Source organism: Hylaeus volcanicus, chromosome 4 (genome assembly GCF_026283585.1).
Source record: "Hylaeus volcanicus isolate JK05 chromosome 4, UHH_iyHylVolc1.0_haploid, whole genome shotgun sequence".
NCBI classification, from domain to species: Eukaryota; Metazoa; Arthropoda; class Insecta; order Hymenoptera; family Colletidae; genus Hylaeus; species Hylaeus volcanicus.
In genome coordinates this window covers 21,541,811-21,556,653 of record NC_071979.1, presented here as the reverse complement: position 1 = coordinate 21,556,653, position 14,843 = coordinate 21,541,811, and the positions used below count along the sequence as shown (strand labels likewise).

Sequence of the window (14,843 nt, the reverse complement as noted above, 5' to 3'; positions counted from 1 at the left end):
TAGGTTTAACACAAATCTACAAATTGTTTGTATATTTACGTGTTTCCCCTATAATGCCGGAACAAAGGCGGTCAATTACTTGACAGCTGCTTCTTGAACTATCGCGGAACTTTGACCGACTGTTATAAATAATCACTTATCTCCCCTCATGCAGTGAGTCCCTCGCCCTGCTCTACATTGCGGTGTAACATTGTTGCTTCTCATTGTTTTATCGGTCCCACAAGCAACGTGCCGCACTTTCGGTTGTTTGGGAACTTTCGCTTTCGGAAATATATTCAGATTCTTAAGTTTCAATTTTGCTTTCGGTTTTTTGGGCTTTTTCTCTTCCGGGTAGAGCGTGCTCATGTCACGTGTCTTCACTTTGACAGACGATTGCACCGTCCTAACGCGCATCGGTAGTCCGTCGTTTTTAACAGACGTGGCTTTTTCTTCGAAGTGAATAGAAGCCTGGATGGACATGTTGAATTTGTCCACTTTGCCCGACATGGCCGCTGCAAGCGCCATAGCGTTCGCGGCACACAGATAGCAACAACTTTTCGTGAAATCGAAATCCTTTCCCAGTGCATGGCTTGCGACCAATTTTTCATCATTAATCGTGGGTGTGTCGACCACAGACGCCTCTGAAGCATGTTTTTTTCTCTTTTTCCTCGATCGTCTCGAATCGTCGAATTTGGCGGCCTTATCACTATCTCGTTTGCTTTTCTTTCCCCTAATTTCTCGGGAACCTGAATATTCGGCAGTCGAAGCACTACTCTGCTCGCTGGGAACTCCTTTTCGTCGTTTCTTACTTCTGCATTTCTCACGTTGTGCCTTTAGACTTTCCCATAATTTCGACGATACTTCTTCGACTCGTTTACGGTCCCGTTTTCTGCAACACTGCGTGCACCATCGAAAACATCTTCTCACCGCGTTGTCAGGCTTTTGCGATATCGAAGTGCTCGAAGTAGTTTGAGCGGCTGGTTTCTGCTTTCCTTGTTTTTGTTTTTTTCCAGAAGTTGACTGCGCTGTCATAAACTGCAATTAGTACTGGATTGAAATTGAAAAATTAAAATTGTCTCTGATTCGTTCACCCTAGAAAGACCAAATAGGGAATATTAACAAATTTTTATAACCGGAGGTATTTGCAACCAAAATGTTCAGTCCATAATACTACTTCTTTTTTTAACATCCACGCTACTCGTGCGATATTTGTTTTGCGAAGATAATAACGACTCGTAGCGATTCGTGGTTCAGTTTTTCTAGGGTCAAAGATGAGTAAAATTCTAATCTACTAATTTAAAATTAGAATTTGAATTATATTATGAAATATCTCATAATAAACGTTATTTCGAATTTGAATAATGTTGTGCTCATTTTTGTCCATTGTTAAACTTACTTGGAGTCTGCGGAGGTGGGTCTGGATCAGTCGTCTGCGTACGTTTGAAATTAACCTTGTCTTCGTTATTTCGCAGACTACTTTTGGTATTTTGATCTACATTGTTGTATTTGCTCTCTGGCACTGTCTCTACCGAATTGTATGGCTTTTGCATTTTCACGTACTTGCGATTCCATTCGTTGACACTGGTATTATCAGTGATGGATTAAGTTACATAAATTTTAATCGGCATCTAATAATAATGAAACAAACGGTAAGTTTAGTTTTTTACAGATATCTGGATATTCCTTACTTTGTTTGGTTAACAAGAGGCTAATTTCAATGTCAATTGTAGGTTACTTTCGCCATTATCAATTTCATATTTTTGTAGATAAATCTAAGCCGAAGAATAAATCGTTTTTTATAGTTATTGGTGAATTAACTTTGTATACAACTGTAAGGGATATTTTTATCGCAATTTATTTCATAGTAAAATTAAATTGATGTCTAGGTTTTGAAACTCCCGGGTCACGCGTGTCCAAAGGGACACTCACACTGTGCAAATAGAAATTCCCTAGGAGGAACTTCCGTGTACATCTTCAAGTGATTTCTCTCAATTTAATATTTCAGCTAAGATACCAGCGTATTACAAATTAAATAATTTGATACAAAATATACTTAAATAACATCACATTTTATCATTTATTATAACGTTACACGATATCATTATAGCCCAACCAGGATTGGCTCTAGTCAGTGATGGGCAAAACCCTAGGCTTCGAATAAATCTGAAGTTTGTCGATATGTTTGTCTCGTTTCCTCTTTTGAACATTTTCCAAAGAAAGAAACGAGATAAACATATCGACAAACTTCAGATTTATTCGAAGCCTAGGGTTTTGCCCATCACTGGCTCTAGTCATACGTCACATAGGCACTGTTCTAGGGTACCAAGATTTAGGTGACACCCTAAATCAGAGATAGGCAAAACCCTAGGCTTCGAATAAATCAGAAGTTTGCCGATGTGTTTGTTTCGTATCTTCCTCTGGGAAATGTTCGAAAGAGGAAAAGAGGCAAACATATCGGCAGACTTCAGATTTATTCGAATCCTACGGTTTTGCCCATCACTGCCCTAAATAGAATAATCAAATAAAATTGTTAATTACGAAATGCAAAACTAAACATTGCTTGCTTGCATCGAATTCGAAAGAAATTATCCTTGAACTTAAAACTGCTCTGCGCTCAATTTCTCTTTAGATGGGTGTTTCAAATTGAATGTTATATTTGGCGCCTTGGAGACACGGCGCACCTCCATCGATGTTTCGATAATCGTGGGTTGACGGGTCCACGGACACGGAGCGCCGCGCATTCTCGAGTCGGCCCTGGAGACAGTAATGACCAGGTAGTAATTGTCGCCATCTGGTGGCGCGGTTCTGAGCGAGAGAACAGCAAACCGTGAACATGGCAGGAAAGTCGAAGCTCCTGCGGTGGCAGAACTGCCAGTAGCGATGGTGGCGACTGGCCGAACGTTGTGTGTGTGTTTTGTTGCTGGTGCGATGCGTCTGCTAAATCTCGAGTACGTTTCGTAAAAGAGTGTGAGGAAGGAAAGCAGTCAGCTGGCACGGACGGTTGCGAGACGACCAAGAAACGAGCAACGCCGAAGCAACGAACGGGGAAAAGATCGAGAGGAGCGAGGGAGACCGTTTATATCCCGTGCGACAGAAAAAAGGTTACGAGGGGCGGATCGTCGGTGGTAAGGACCGTCCGCGTTAAAAGTGATAATACTCGTTTGGAAAAACGATGGCGTAAGTTGTCGAGGCCGTGTCGGGAGGACGTGCCGTGTACCGTGGCTGTGGCTCGTTTTGTCATTTCTCATCCTCGGTTTCCGTTGCTTCTCGCATATGATTCGGCTGCTCCGAAAAGTCGCGCGCGCGAACAACGGAGCGCGTTCACAAGGTAACGCGAGTGAAATCGGAGTCGAGTGTGTGCTATGCTGTATCTAGGTGGTACGCTGGCTGAGTGGTGAAATATATTCGTAACGTCGGCCAGATATCTTCGATCACCGGTGCGTCATCGAGCCTTGCCGCATATATACGTGCCAGGCGTTATCTTTCGTCCTCGCATCGTGTTAACCCGTGTCCTGTTGCGACCGCCGGAGCGACAACCGCTCCGAAACCGCTACTTCCTCGCGTCGTCGCGTCGTTGTTTTGTTTATTGTTGTTCGCACGTACGCGCGAGGTGGTGCCGATATACCTAGCCAGCGGCTTCCAACTGTGAGAGAAGAATATGGTTACGATGATCAGTGACACGTACGGATACGTTCCCTTTCTGCTGTTGCTGTTGCTGGTACCTTACATCGAGAGCGGTAAGTACACAATTATTCCACTTTTTATCTCAGCCATCCCGAACTTTGCCAGATTCGGATTTTAATTCAGAACTAATCGGTCCTGGAAAATATTTCTTGCGCTGGACATCCAGGTCATTATTATCCTTCCCCGCTGGGAACGTGAATCGACGCCAAGTTTTTCAATATTTTTTTCTTATACCGAGAGTCTTGAGATGATTCAGCTGAATCCTGTTTCTGGACTCCGTTTTAGCCGATCGTACATCATTTAGCGCGTGAGTAAGCTAGCAAGTTTCGGAGCCAGTCGAAAGGTGAATATTTCTCAATTTTTCTGATTTAACTCTTTGAAGTTAGGTGGGTTAAAAACTATCCCACCTTTTGCTTAGCTTTACTATTTTATTGAAAGTTTTTCATCAATGTGACAATATTATGAACTAACGCTGAAAGTACAATAAGTGGAATCAGAAATGTATACAAGTCAAAACCCGTTAGCAAGTTGTTGACATTGCGTTTCTGTGTAGCTTGAATTTTATTTTTCTTTTATAATCGCGTGCCACAAAGAGTTAATCTCTGAAAATGTGATGCACCTATCTGGTAAGGCTGATTGTTCTCGGTAGAATCGGTTCATTGATACCTTCAGTGTTTTGCTCGAGTGTACCCTGTGTCGCTCGACATCTGGCCCGTGAAATGTACTGTTTGCTCCATGTCATATGGACGCGCGTGTATCCGTGCACGCGGCCAGCTGCGTGTACGCGTTCCTCTCTGCATCTCATGAATCGTCCTTTCACGACCAACGTGTCTCGCGCCGTTTCTCCGCGATGCTTTTGAAACGGGAGGCAAGTGCACAGCTTCCTTTCAAAAATCGTTGTTTTTCGCGTTCCTCGTTAACCCCTTGACGACAGACGGCCGACGAAAACAATCAATTGCGGCGCTCGAATTTGAGCGGCTAAACTGACGTATAGAAGTGCGTTAGTTACGTCAAATTTTTTAGCGCACACGTCATCGAGAACGATGCGTGACGTGCAGGTTTTTGGAGTAGCTACTGTTGAATATTTATCATTATTTATATTTTTATTAAGCAATTAACGCACGAAACTTGTTTCTGTATTCGTTACTTGGAATTTTAATCCAGATAAGAAGTTTTTCCATCTCTGGAAAAAAAAAATCAGAGCCTGCATGAGATATGGGCTTCAAACGAAATGGTTCCAGCTACGTTGCACCGTTATCTCTTATCACAATACAGGATGTCTCGTTCGTTCTTATTGTTTTTATCGTTCGTGCAAGCAATCTAAAAATTCGTTTTTGTTTGTCCACTTGGCTTAGCAGGCCTGATAAGGATCGTATTACGTGTCTTCCGAATCGTATTTTTTCCTGGAAGTTCCCAAGGTCATTTTTAGACTTTCATATTAAGACGTATTCAAATATTTTTTGTTCATTTAACACGAGGACACGGCGGGAAATACGTATTATTCAGGCAGAAAGTGTTTTTTGTTAAATTGTTTCCGCGTTGCTATGCAATCAGCGTCAGTCAGCGACGTGCACTGACACCCATAACTCGGCTTGAAGGTAATTTTGTTTACACTGGAATCTGTAGGTGCGTTGTTATCTAGTTGCAAAATAGTGATTATTTTCTCGTCTTCATTTGATTGCATTTAATGCCATAAGCTTTCACGTGAAATTTTCAAGTATTTCATTTTCAAATGAAATTAGTGAATATTAAATTCCTCATTTCTGTACAAATGTGAATTTTTTACCATCTTTCAAGATACAATTTGATGAGGTATTGACTTTGTTTTGAAAATGAAACCTGCTGCACAATGGAAGCTACTCCAAATGATCATATTATGTAGCAAAATTTAATCTTTAATAAAAGTTTGCTTCAGAGCGACCATATCAATTCTCTCTATTACAAAGTTATTTACAACATTAGTTACTATTATTGGAGCACGATTATGGGTGACATTTTCCTTATTCCGATAAAATTGAGTAAACCTATAGAGTTTTGTGTTTACCGACGTGTTTATATTTTTAAATTGATATTGGATAATAGAAACCATGCAGACGGAAAAGCCAGGTGCTAGATTAATTAACCTATCGTCATTGACGGAGTTTTACGCGTCTTTTTATTACACTTCTTGCTTATTCAGTCCATTTAATAGTCGGCAGTAATTTTCTCGTTATAACGATGCAATGGCAATCACTTGGGCATACGTACATACATAAATGTAAATAAGGCACACAAGGCCAATTCGGTTGTTACTACATCAAGAGTTGATATCTGCGACTAAACTTGATATTCGACGTCATGCTCCTAGAAATGTTTATCTAGTAAAGGCGACATTGAAGTGAACCTCGTTTGGGTAATTAAATGCCTCTTGAAACCAGCAACAGGAACAAATAAATACATTCCTATATCTCATAGATAAACTACGTTCAGTACACATTTTTTGGAAATTCGGTAAAAATACGTGGAAATATTATACATCTCATTACTATTTAAAATAATCAATTTCTAAACATTGAATGTAACATTGTTTGACTCTGAGGTACGGATCAATAACATTATTTACAATTCTGTCTGATTTGAGAAAAAAAAGAGTAGCGTGTATCGTAGTATGCAAATTCGATATCGTTATGGGTAAAACTCGTAAAAGTGCACTTGAAGTCGATGCAGAATAAGCTGGCCGTTCAAGGCCGTTTTCTCGGCTGCGAATTGCGTTAGGCACACTTCCGAGAGATCGGTGACCTTCAGAAGCTGATTTTCTTCCAGCTTGTAGGTGGAAATAACACTTTCACCAAACCTTCTTTCTTATTTACAAATCTACTGTATATTCAATTTCTCCTATCAGCCAAGTCGATTCTTCTGTCCTCTTTAGTATAGCGAATTCAATGTCGATATGATCCTTCGTATCAACATCCTCTTTCAAAATATGCCTTGTGTACTCCCATCTTATGGTTCATAGTAATCCCAACTAACTCTAATGGAAATATAATATACACAGTAACATTAATTCGGATGTTACATTTTTCTGGAACTCTGTGCATTCAAAGTTGCCTACGATATCAAAGGCAATCCAATCTGTACACCCTTTTTAAATACGAAACAGCTATGCACATCGGACGGTTTTATCATTGATAACACGTGCCGCGGATTCGCATTAGGATTCGAATGGATTTCATGAGTCACGAAGCCTCGAGAAAACAGAGATAACGTTTCTAAATCTATATCACCGGTCGCTACAGCGGGGGAATTCCCTGTAATGTTATCGGGTGAATCATGTGCGAGTTTCAGAAATTTTATCGTGTCGCTGAATCGACGATTCACCGCGTGTGTTCGTTACGGTCGCTATATCGAGCTGTGTTTGGACACAAAGATTTCTGTGTTCGATCGTGTGTAAGAGAGTTCCTCTTCTCCAGAGTGTAAATCGTAAAATTACCCTCGCCGGAAATCCCAATTAGGGACCCGTGGCCGATGCATGAAGGTGATAGTCGCTCGTAAGCGCGCCACTGTCTATCTGGAACCGCCAGCGAATGATAAAAGAGAAAACGTGGAGATTATTCTTACACTTCCCGTGTTTAAAGGGCAACACCACTTTTTGAACCAAAATGGTGCCGATAGTTGGGAATTTTCTCTATAATACTTTGAATAATATTTCTCACAAAGTTTATTCCAAGATTTTAGGGGAAAGAGTTATCTTAAAATATAGTTCAAGATGTGACGATACGAAATCGAATGAGAAAGGTTATTCTATTGTAAATATATTATTTTCAAGACGCATGGAGCTAAGATCTGAATAAAATGTACTACACATTTTTCGTGATCTTCCCTATAATTTATTATAGCAACAACTAACCTCCTTCTACTAAAAAAAAATCTTTGCGCCACAGAGTCTTCATTATTTGGCACTGTATGGGTTACATGACTCCTATAAATATCCGAAATAAGTTACTGCCATCGCGGAATACCGTTTTTCTAATTTTCTTCTTCAGGGAATACGTGAACCTCGTGTATGTAAAAATTCATCGCCGATCGTGTAACGCAACCGGAATATAAAGATGTAGTTTACTCCGAGAAGTAGGTCGTTTTGTTACCTCGAAGCTATATCTCAAGGACAGAAAATCGATTTTTCTTTCACGAAGTTTTCAATACCTCGAGGAACCTCGATCGTTGCGAATGGAAGTTCGAGGAATCTTCCAGGCGCGGCACGTTGGGGCCATTTTTATATACCACATTCGGGAAACTAAGTTCACTTCCGGTAAATTTACAATCATGAACCAAACGGTATAACGTCTTGATTTTAACGTCGCGAGCGACCTTTTCCTTAGTGCTGTTTGGTGTAGACTCTACACTGTAGAGCATACTCGAAGGATATGCTGGCGCATTTACAGAGCACATTAGAGGCAGTCGAGCAGAAAAAGTTGTAAAATAGTAGATATTCGCATAAAACATGTTGGAATATGTTAAATAAATTTGATAGTAGATATTCTTAATGAATATTGCGTGATGATTTAAGATAACAACCAACCATAGTGTATCTTGTTTACCGTTGCAATTACAGCAAAAACGTATATAACAAAAGTTATTGTAAATTAAATTTTCAAAATTTGTTTATTCCATTGAAAATATCGATAGGATCAAAAGTAACCGAGATATCGATACTTTTTATTCTTCATATTCTTCGAGGGAGAAAATTCCTTTTTCTGTGAACAATTAAACATGTCCACGAACTTTTTTATAATTATATGAGGAAAGTTCCATCGGGTCTCTAACTGGAGCTCGATCTGATATCGTCGTTGTTCGCGAACCAAGTTTACTACACATACATGTTTAATACTGAATTCAGCTAGTCTCCTTCAGTTTTTGATTTCTAATGCAATTAACTCAATAATATACCGCGGTTATCCAACTCGTGGTGACAATTTACGACTGTTATTAGTCTAATATAGCGACGCGGTACGTTGCAACTATTACGAATTTGACATTTATAATACGTTACATTCCTGTTGCGGATAATCACGATTAATTGAGAAATTGGAGTTGAGGTATTATTATAATAAGCAAGGTTTACGTATGAACTTTCGTCAAACGTTGAAAGGTAGTCAATCATGCAGCATAATGTACAATACTTTAGCGACGGTCTATTAGATCTCACATTTTAGTTTCATTATTACTTGTTTACATTAAATTTCTGTACACAAGGATCTCACAATCAATATTTCTATACACAATCTCTACTCCTCTAATTAAATACAGTGAGTGTAGAATGTATTCGTACACCGATTAATTTCCCAAAAAACTTTTGTATGAAATTGTAGTTTCTTGACTTGTTTTTTTATAATCAATGATATTTTACATATTCTCGAAAGTATCTAAGATAGATATAGTCCAAACAACATTTACTACTTTTTTTGGAAATTGATCGGTGTACGAATACTTTCTACACCCACTGTATACTTGTTTCACCTATTTCTATTGTTCCGTTGGCTCAAAAAAGGGGCCATTGCACGTTTAGCAGGAAGCTCTCGGTCAGGTATGTGAAATTTGATCGCTGAATGGGAAACAGAGCGACCGAGACGCAACGCGGCGTGTCCAGTTTCAGGAAGCGGTGGAGATAACTATGTGATAACTTCTCGGTGTATTACGATGTTGGGAGAATTTTTGCAAAGTTCTCCAGTCGATTTCACAAGGAAAACAGCAGTTTGGTAACAGAGAAAGAGAACATTCCGCAAAACGCGGTCCCCCGTAAGGCCAGTGCTTCCCTGCGGATTCTAGATCCGATAGACACGGCCGTGAACACTGTTCTCTCCGCGGTGGATTCGCGACGGAAACGTGACGAAACAGTCGTTATCCATTTATTGCATCACTTTTACCTCGTTGCTCCTTTTGCACAGCGTGTTTACCGATTCATCATCCAGGACGTAGGCTGAGCGATAAAAGTGCGACCAAGGTATACATACCTTGTTTCTTTATAATGCGCAATCTCTCGAGTCACGCGTGTACGAGACATTAGATTCAAAGCTATTATCTTAGACGACTTGTGAAACGTGTGATTCAGGCATCTTTGTTCAAGTAACAAACGAGTATGAAAGCTTTTCAACGGACACAACATTTTCTAACTTCGCGTCTATAAGTGTTGATTGCGTTATTAGATTTCCTTTGAAGCCTAAACGATATCTATAGTTGCTTCTTACACGAATGACGTAAGTTGATCGTTAAAGTGTTCAATTGCCGTCATTGAAATCTTTTTCTGGCCTGTGTACGTCGTTTAATGACAATCACTGCGCAAGAGGTTTGCCTCGATTTCGTTCCCAAGATATTGCGTGAAAACAGGTTCATGGAATTTAGACCATTGAGGTCATAAAGCTGCTTGGCAGGTTTTTAGACGTATTTATGAATACACGAGTACCTGTGTCACTATCGCAGTGAGCGACATAACTTCCTACATATTTGATACCACGGTATACAGGGTGTACTGTTTAATAGGAAACACTCTAGTAGAGAATTTGCGAAGGAATTGTATAGATTGTTTCGGACTTATAGCAACTCTCCAAGAAGTTTTCTAGCGACTACAGTCACCTGGTAGGATACGACGAGGCTATGATAGGCGAGTGTAGTCACCGGTAGTGTCAAAAGAGGCTGCCTAGGATCGAAACTTAGCGTTGAAAGCTGATTCTGTATACATGCTTCGAATAGCTGGCAAAACACGAAGCCTTTACTAGCTGAGAACGGTCCAGCGCCCGAGAGCGAACGTCGGAACCTAGTATTTATCGACTCAGCCTTCGATTTCTGACTTAGCCCATCACGAAGTAGCCGACGATCGCCTTTGTCCAAGATGTTTATGCAGTAAGATGAACTTTAGTAGGAATTTCAGGATAGGGGCATGGAAGGATCCCCGAGAATTCAGAATTCCCGAATCAAGGGGATCTTATCTCTAAGGTATTCCGTGTTCGGGCGATATAGGTGGTCGTCCCCGAAACTTTCTACTCGGCATTCCTGGCACAACCCCGCTATTCGGCTTGGCTCAAGGAACAAGAGGGTTTACCTAAGGATATGCAAACGCGTGCGATAGTCCTTCCTATCCCCTCTGCGAGGTCGTAAGGTCTTTTTGAGATTTCCAGCTCTATTGTTCTCTTTTTCCCCCTCTGTCTCTTTCTTGCCCCCCCCCTCCCCCTCCCCCCTCCCCCCGCGAACCTCGCAGAACGGAGTCGTTCGAGGGAGTCTTCTACTTTGGAACTTCGGGAACATCGATTTTACTTTGGGATTTTCGAAAAGTTTTAGGGCTTTCAAAGATGTTCCTAAAGTATTGCGCTGAAGTTCGAAAAATTAGCGTAGTCGTGGAAATTGAATTGGTACACACGACGATGAGACATTTAATAAAATATATTCTCGAATGCAACACAAACAAAATATAGAAACATAAACATATAAAATACAGAAAATATAGAAACACAAGCGATCTTCATTAATAGATGATTAAGGAAGTGTTCATATACCTTCGAGCGGCAGCGTACATGTACGAAGTAAACGCTTCTTCCATGTTATATTCGCAATGATTTTTTTTTTTAATTACAAAAATGCTTCACCTTTTCTGTAAAGTTCTATCGTTCCTCTTTGAAGCGCTGCTATTTCAAGAATTTTCGATATTATCGTTTCACCATATTCCTGGCCTTACCCCCTCCACATACACCGAATGCTAGACCATGTCATTTATTTTTGTTTCGGATTAAGAGAATTTGAAAAATCCAGGCCCACCAATACGTCTCGTTTTCCGGTTGTGTTTTCATTAAACCGCTTCCACTCTCATAATTCCTTCAAAAATTACTATTCCTTGACGAACAATAATACTCGTCTTGATTCGATAAAGCTATCGTCAACAGTGTTCGAGAGACAAATTCACGAATTGTCAAGGTCTTAAGACAGAAGACTAAAAAGAAACACCCTTTCCTCTGCGTTTCCGGTTACTTCCTCCGTTGGCGTAGAATTAGTCGAAAAAAAGTAGTAGATGAGAGATAACAGTGGACCGAGGACAGTCTCGAAGTCGCGCTTCGGGTTCGTAAAGCTTTCGTTATCGCGCCGATGGACGATCGGTCAGCTGAGAAGTTCGAGATCATCCTCAGGGAGAAGGCGATTGGAAAGGTCTTGGAAGCAAGCCAGTTTCTTACTTGGGAGCTGCTTGCACGCCGAGACATGCGAAGTTACCCATAGCTCGTTAATCGACGTCTGATTTATCGTCGGTTTAAAGCTGAGTGCAAGTTTCCAAGAGAATACGCGGCGTTATCATTTTATTTGTACAGTTGCGACGTTGGAAGTGTAAGGGCAGTAGCCTCAAACTCGGTTTTACTTTATTGTTTTCGATAGCTATTTATAGGTGCAACAAGCTTAAATGTGTTATTGGCTACTTCGCCAAAGTATCGATTATGTATTACGCTCTCTAAATTAGATCCATTTATGTAGGAAATTTTTTATTCCGATCTAGACCAGACCTGGACTCATTAAAGTCTACCGAAATTTAAATACTATCTCGAAGGATCAATTCCACTTCCTAAAAATGGCAATAAAATGAGCCCGTGAACGTTTAAGGATTCGCTGTTATGCCGATAAAAATTTTACGCGACTTTCCGAGACGGTCGTAAATGTTGAAACGGTCGGCGGCGCAGTACGACCGACGGCGACGTTCCTAACCAGCCGTCACGTAACGCCACGCAACGGGTTTTTTATAATTTTTACGTGCGATTATTTTATCGGCAAGACGCGAAGTGAAATACTGAGCAAGCGAAAAACCGATAACGGGAATAAGAATGCTTCCGTCCTTCGTGGTTGCGTGCCCTGTGTATCGTGCGCGAATACACGTTCCAGCCGTGCATGCGCATCGACGCCTCGTTCTGCGATTACTCTCTCTAGATGTTGCTCTAATTGCATGCATACTTGCATCCCGTGCATTCGACGGCCCATTCCGTGGAATTGCGTTCTAGAACGACAGTACGTTCACGATTTCTTCGGTATTCCCGTTCATGGCTGTTCACATGTATTTTCTATCGACCGTAACGTAGGTCCCATGAACTATCGCAATGTTGTGTATGTGATTATGGGTGGAACTAGTTTTGCCGCGAGTTCTGCTACTGGTATGTTGGTTTATTGGAAGAAAAATAAAAAAAAAACATGGATTTTCACTGAGAATTTGCTTTTTAGAACTATTTGTAAGGCACGAGTAAGTTGGTACTTTTTTTTTCGAGTTAGTTATTTAATTACAAATACGTCGAGGTGTAGATTGGTTCCTCTTGTTGATATCGACGACTAGGTATTAATTTGTTCAAGTCAAAACGTTTCAATTTCTGCTAATAAAGAACAAATTAATCTCCTTCTTCAAATAAAGCTTTAGATCGATCGAGTTTATGGAACAAATCATCTGTTAAATGCTTGCTGAGATCGGCGAAATAATTATTCATTACTGTAATCAAACAAAAGCGACGTAAAATATTATTCTCCTTCGGTTGTTGGCTGTTCAAATAATGTACAATTAACATGTTAAAAATAACCACGGCTCTATTTTCTAACAATAGCTCAACACTTGTGACAGACGATATAGCAGAACTAGGTATAGTGTCATCGCGTCTTAGGTCTGCAGGAAAGTTTTGTCGTTCTTCTCATTCGCTATTCACGCTGTCGTAACGTGAATAAATAATGAAATCGATTTATGATGTAAAGTTCGTTGTCATCCAGGACTGTTTACAACTCGCTAGGCAGTTTATCTATTCGTGCTATTTAACACGTTGAATGGTACGTATTAGATATCTTATCGCCAAGTGCATGAATAATTAATAGTAAAGATACAAAGTTTAAATGTATAATCTGTATGCAATTAAGGAATTGTAGAAAAAGTTTTTATGACGAAGTCACGCGCCAGCATTCATGCGTTATTTTTTATCGTTTATGATAAAATAATTTTACTGTTCTGGCCAGAGACATTTATACGATATTGCCCACGTGAAAATTCATTCTTCAATTAATTTAATAGTTCTGCTTTAAAAAGGGTAATCCAAAAATTCTTCAAATGAAAATTAATTGCTCAATTACAGATTTACGTATTTATTATTAAAGTCACGAGGCTCACGGATTTAATAGTTTTGCTTTAAAAGGGCGCTCTAAAATATTGCCTACATGGAAACGAATTGTTCAGTTGAAGGTTTACATACTCATTACGAGGAGCGTAAAAGCGACAAGCCTTTCCTGCAGATTAAATAGTTCTCTTTCGTTCGTTCGTTTTTTCCTGCAAAGAAAGATCCAGGAATAAACGGCGGCGCTCGTGTTTAATCGCGGAACAGTAGGGACTCGATAATTGCACGGGAAGGAGCGTAGGATTTTTGACGTGGGCTTCAAAGCGAAATCAAGAACAGTATCGCGTAAAGGGAACGGAAAGCCGTTTAGCAGCTCGTTCTATGTGCGAACAAATTGCTGTGACTCATTCGGTAATAAATTTTAATGACCGCCATTGAGCGAGTCGTATCGTAATTATCCAAGAGTACTTGGAATTTCCTTCTGCTTCGGGGACGATTACTCCAAACGCGACTTTCCTGCAGAGAACGATAACGTCGCGGCTACGAGTCTGGTAATTCGCTTTACTGTTATCAAAGTTTGGCGCACAAGTTTGTTTATAAATTACCGTTAAGCTCGATGTATCGCATAATCGTTCAGACATTTCCTTGAGAACTGCGTCGTTTCGCGTCTTCGCGGTATTAAGCATCCCTGATTGGCTTGTTAACCTTGCTGGCATTACTATTTATAGCTTTATTTGTAATTCTCTGTTCCATAATTATTACAACGGGGTACGATCACTGTACCTATGTAGATGAATTATTTTTTATATTTTGTTTATTTATTGAGTGGATTAATTGAAATTATTTTCAGATACAAAATCGTGTTTTTTCAACCAACGTGTATCTAACTTAGATCTGATTTAGATGAAATGGCACTTTTTTAATTACTATCGCTGCAACCTATATAATTATACAAATTGAAAATCTGTACTTAAATACATAACCAAAAGAAATGGTACGATCAATAACGGTTCCTCAGGTTTCAATATCGATAAAAAAGTGTTGTTCACGCAGAGATAATTAACCGACCTTTATAACGCACTTCCTGACATT

At 40.0% G+C, this 14,843-nt stretch overlaps 2 protein-coding genes across 5 annotated transcripts in view; one reads left to right on the top strand and one right to left on the bottom strand.

The window, feature by feature from the left end:
* Positions 1–108: 108 nt before the first annotated feature.
* LOC128875213 (uncharacterized) lies at positions 109–1,529 on the bottom strand. The gene is made up of 2 exons (XM_054120600.1): positions 1,376–1,529; positions 109–1,004 (listed from the first exon to the last, which is right to left on the bottom strand). The coding sequence occupies exons 1-2, from the start codon at positions 1,527–1,529 to the stop codon at positions 133–135; spliced, it is 1,026 nt and encodes a 341-aa protein (XP_053976575.1). The 3' UTR covers positions 109–132.
* Positions 1,530–2,729: 1,200 nt separating this feature from the next.
* Positions 2,730–14,843, top strand: part of LOC128875779 (disintegrin and metalloproteinase domain-containing protein 10) — a 117,219-nt gene continuing 105,105 nt past the window's right edge. For 3 of the 4 annotated variants that reach the window (XM_054121657.1, XM_054121656.1, XM_054121655.1), the window contains exon 1: positions 2,731–3,716. In XM_054121657.1, coding sequence (XP_053977632.1) covers positions 3,638–3,716 — 79 coding nt within the window. In that variant the 5' untranslated portion in view covers positions 2,731–3,637. Of the gene's footprint in view, positions 3,717–14,843 lie in introns of all 4 variants that reach the window. The other variant, XR_008456882.1, reaches the window with a different exon arrangement.

Excerpts from the sequence above, each read along its gene's own strand:
- LOC128875213 (XM_054120600.1), bottom strand. The coding sequence starts at position 1,529 with ATGCAAAAGCCATACAATTCGGTAGAGACAGTGCCAGAGAGCAAATAC. Across the intron at positions 1,005-1,375 it reads CCCACCTCCGCAGACTCCAA|CGCAGTCAACTTCTGGAAAA; the intron begins GTAAGTTTAACA and ends AGTTTATGACAG.